The 4,211-nt window shown below is 38.8% G+C and overlaps 1 protein-coding gene across 1 annotated transcript in view; it reads right to left on the bottom strand.

Annotated features, from left to right (window-relative positions):
* Nucleotides 1–4,211, bottom strand: part of LOC112104948 (late secretory pathway protein AVL9 homolog) — a 69,922-nt gene that overhangs the window by 29,444 nt on the left and 36,267 nt on the right. Inside the window, 2 exon segments of the mRNA XM_024197555.2 lie at nt 197–286; nt 1,664–1,735. Of these exon segments, the coding sequence (XP_024053323.2) occupies nt 197–286; nt 1,664–1,735 (162 nt within the window).

Genomic DNA, 4,211 nt, shown 5'->3' with positions numbered 1-4,211 from the left:
TACGAAGTGGGTATTCACCCACGAAAGCTTATGCTCCAATACATCTGTTAGTCTTAAAGGTGCCACAGGACTCTCTGTTGCTTTTTACAGATCCAGACTAACACGGCTACCCCTCTGATAAAGAAGGTTTATAACTTAAAATCTATGGTCATACACAAGGGGCATTATACTGTATTAGTATATATTGAAAAGTTACCTTAAGTATTGAAATTTGTGAGAAGTCTTTTTCTTCAAAATAGGCATGAGTAATGAGCTGTAGCTTTGCTTGAAGTAATCCATACAAAGGCTTGTGAAACAGAGAAATGGACATGTTATGTCATGAATGAAAGGCAGATGAAAAAAGTACATTTGTTGCTGGTTTCCAGTTCCAGTGTCCTTCCTCCATACCCCCCAGCTGTCCTTGTGTTCTAATACAGATCGATACCCCACTAGATGGAAGTGTAATTTTTAAAGACAAAAGCCCTCACTGTGAATTTTAATTAGGTAACAATTTTATCTTGTGTTTCATTGGCAGATAGTGCACATCACTCAATATCCTCCCAGTAGTGTTGTGGGGATAGAATAAGCGGGAACTTTCCTGCTTCATCTTGCTCATGCAGTTGAATTCAGCTCTCAATAAAGAATTCTTTTCTCTGCCTGTAAAATGTAGTTGCATAGTCTGACTGTAAAAAGCAGCCTGCATTGCAACATAGACCCCCAGATAACTGAGAGCTACACCCAATATATTCTGAAGACACATCATATTCCACATAACATACTACACTAACCGCTAGAAAAAAAGCTTCATTTCACAGTTGTCCATTGCTAGGTTTTTCATTATCTGATAACTTACTAGTAATTTTATAGTGTATCACCATGGATATATCTACACTTCAATTGGAGGTATGGTTGCAGCATGGGCTGGCATCCCATGCTATCTTAAATCTAGTCTGCAGTGAAGACACAGCGGCATGGGCTAGCAAGGTAAGTACATACCCAGGGTCCCCAGCATGCTCGTACAGCCTGCACTGAAACCTGTGCTATCATGGTTTCACTATTTTTAGCCATAGTAGCAACACTAAAGCTAGCATGGATACATACACTGAATGGAATATACAATTACTGATAGGCTTCTTGGAACAATTATTAAAAATGCAAATAGATCTTATCAAGACTCACAATAAAGTACATGCATTTTTCCATGCAATGTAGTTGTAGTCATATCAGCCCCAGGATATTGGAGAGACAAGGTGGGTGAGATAATATCTTTTATTGAACTGACTTGTGTTGGTGATAGAGACAAGCCACACAGAGCTCTTCTTCAGGTCTGGAGAAGGAACTCCTAGTGTCACAGCAAAAGCTGGGAGTACCTTTCCCAAACCTGAAGAAGAGCTCTTTTTGGCTCAAAAGCTTGTCTCCCTCACGAACAGAAGTTGGTCCAACAAAAGATATTACCTCACTCACCTTGTCTCTCCAGTTGAAGAAGTTATAACAACATTTGAGTACTTTGGCCTTCTAACACAGCTGTGATTTCAAGGCTCATTTTGTTACATTTTAAAGTGTTTCTAACAAAGAACATTTAAAATAATGAAAGTTTCCAAACAAAAATTTGTCAAACCAGTTTTCTGTGTGTATTCTTAAAAAAAAAAAAAAAAGAGTTTGTCTTTGTTAGTCGCTCTCTTACCAGCTGACTTAGAACACAGACACTTTTCTGTACCGTTTCTCGGGTGACATCTGCTTGCCGCACTTTCAGTGCCTAAGAAAAAAAGTATTGTATGTAAAAATATTGTATGTATTTTAAAAATTATTTTTAAAGCTGGTTACCAGAAAACCACCACTGATCAAAACAAAACCTAGAATGTGCTATTTGAGAATTGGCCTACCCAGTGGCATGCAAATGACATTTTTAATAAGGTATGCAACAACTTTTTAGATGACAGATAAAAAGATTTTTTTCTAATGTACAGACTGTGATTAATAAACCAAATACATTTTTGCCAAATACTAGTAAGCCAAATATAATGAAACCTGAGACTATACTAATACTCGATTATCTAACATTTCTACTGAAATTAAAAATCCGTTCTTCCATCTTTTGTAAGAAACTTCTCAGTGACAAAGTCATAAAAATCTGGTAAGCTGCACAAGTACCTAAGCAGTTCCTTTTCGATGGTCAGTGAAACCAAGCTGGACAGGTGTTTGCCACTCTGGGTGTTGCGTGTAAATGTCTAAATGCGCTTTAAAGTTGAAAAAAGATCTTTCCACTGTGGCTGCAGAGTAGGGAATAATCAGAATTAAGGTAGCCAATTTGTTGACTTTAGAGAAGCAAGTTTGTAAATCCAGCACATGAATAGTTCTATACAAGTCACTTTTCTCTTGCCACTGTTCTCATTTGTACACAGCACACAGCTTGGAATGCAATCTACTAATGTCAAAAATATTTGGATAAGATGCTTCTTCCAGAGATTCGAGAGCATTAACCAGAAAATGTGTCTGGAACTCCTTGAATTGTTTTGGATTCAGCAATTGTACAAATTAAAGTTTCTCTATACTTTCAAATTGTACAATAACTATTCTCTGACATGGTTAATAACCTCAAAGGAGAGACGTTTATACGTTGCTTGGCCTTCACTTGCTCTTTTTTCCCTTCAGTGTTCACATGCACCTAACTCCGACACCTCTTTCCAAAACTCGTCAAAAACTTGTTGCTTTCGACTAATTTGCTCTAACGTCTCAGAAGTCTGCTGAATACAAAACTCAATATCATACATCTTGGTTTGAAGAACATGAAACATCACTTCTGTCACTTCAAACATGTTGTTGTAGAGGCAAAGGAGAAACACAAACTGAAAATTATCAACCACAGTCAGCAAACCCATGGCTGAGTGAAAAGACTGAGCATCCCAAGCTACTGGATTCTCCACCACACTTTTGAAGAGTTCAGTCAGAGCTTCTCTGCTCATTTTACAATTTGTACAAGCCTTGAATGAAAATTCCACCTTGTGGTACAAACAGAAAGCTGTCTAGGCTTCCAAGAAGTTCAGTCCTTTGAAGATTGAGAGGGGAAAAAAACCCACAGAGATTCCTTCTAAATTTTTGAAGAAAATCAGTCTGCTACTGTTTGCTGCAAAATTGAGGACAAGATTTAAAACACGGACATAGCAATGAACAAAAAGTGCACAGAGAAACTTTTCATGAACACGTTTCTGAGGCCTACCTATGTTGCCTGCCATTACTGCTGCACTGCCATATGTCTGAGCTACAAACCTTGTCAACAAATTTAAACTTCTGGCACACAGTTTCAACATGCTGGCAAAGCTCAGCTGCAGTTCGATTGTTACTAATGACATTAAGAGCAACAAAGTGTTCAATATCACCATTCTTGGTCACATAATGCAGTACAGTCAAAAGCTGGACTCATTGGGACTATCTGACGTTCCATCAAGTAAAATAGCAACAAATGGTGTTTCCTCAATTTCTTTGGCAATGGCATTAAGTTGCATATTACTTACTGCTTTGATGAGGTTGTTTTGAATTGTTTGATGTTCCAGAAAATAAAGTAGATGGTTCCCAAATGCTGCTTGATTAAAGGATCAAATTCCCTGACTAATTCTAAGGTTTCTACATAATTGCCCCGATTCAGGGAGTCATCCGTTTAGTTATTCCTACAAAACACCAGCTCTTGTTCTCTGAGATTAAATAAAACACAAATTAGTCTTTGCAAAGAGCCTGATTCTGACAGTCTTTTTATTGTGTTGTCTCACAGCACTTCTCCATAGCTCATCTAACTGAAGATCAGTGCAAGCTTGTCCAAATGTTCGTAACTGTATACAGCCTGATAGGTGTTGCTGGCTACTAGTGACAACCAAAAGCTTTATAATGGTTCTTTAGGTCATTGTATCCTGCCTTATTCCATACATTCTTTTCATTGATGAAAAGTAAACCGGGTCAGTAGTATAGCTTGTTTGTTTTCACACACTCACAGATCCATTCACATTTGTACACAGCTTCACTGAAATACAGGGTACGTCTTCACTACCCGCCGTATCGGCGGGTAGCAATCGATTTATCCGGGATCGATATATCGCGTCTCGTTAAGACGCGATATATTGATCCCCGAATGTGCTCACCATCTACTCCGGAACTCCACCAGAGCTAGCAGCGGTAGCGCAGTCGACGGGGGAACCGCGGCTGTCGATCCCGCGCCGTGTGGACCCCAGGTAATTCGATCC

Source organism: Terrapene carolina, unplaced genomic scaffold (assembly GCF_002925995.2).
Source record: "Terrapene carolina triunguis isolate 2854851 unplaced genomic scaffold, T_m_triunguis-2.0 Scaffold33715, whole genome shotgun sequence".
Lineage (NCBI taxonomy): Eukaryota > Metazoa > Chordata > Testudines > Emydidae > Terrapene > Terrapene triunguis.
This window is presented reverse-complemented; position numbering and strand designations above follow the sequence as displayed.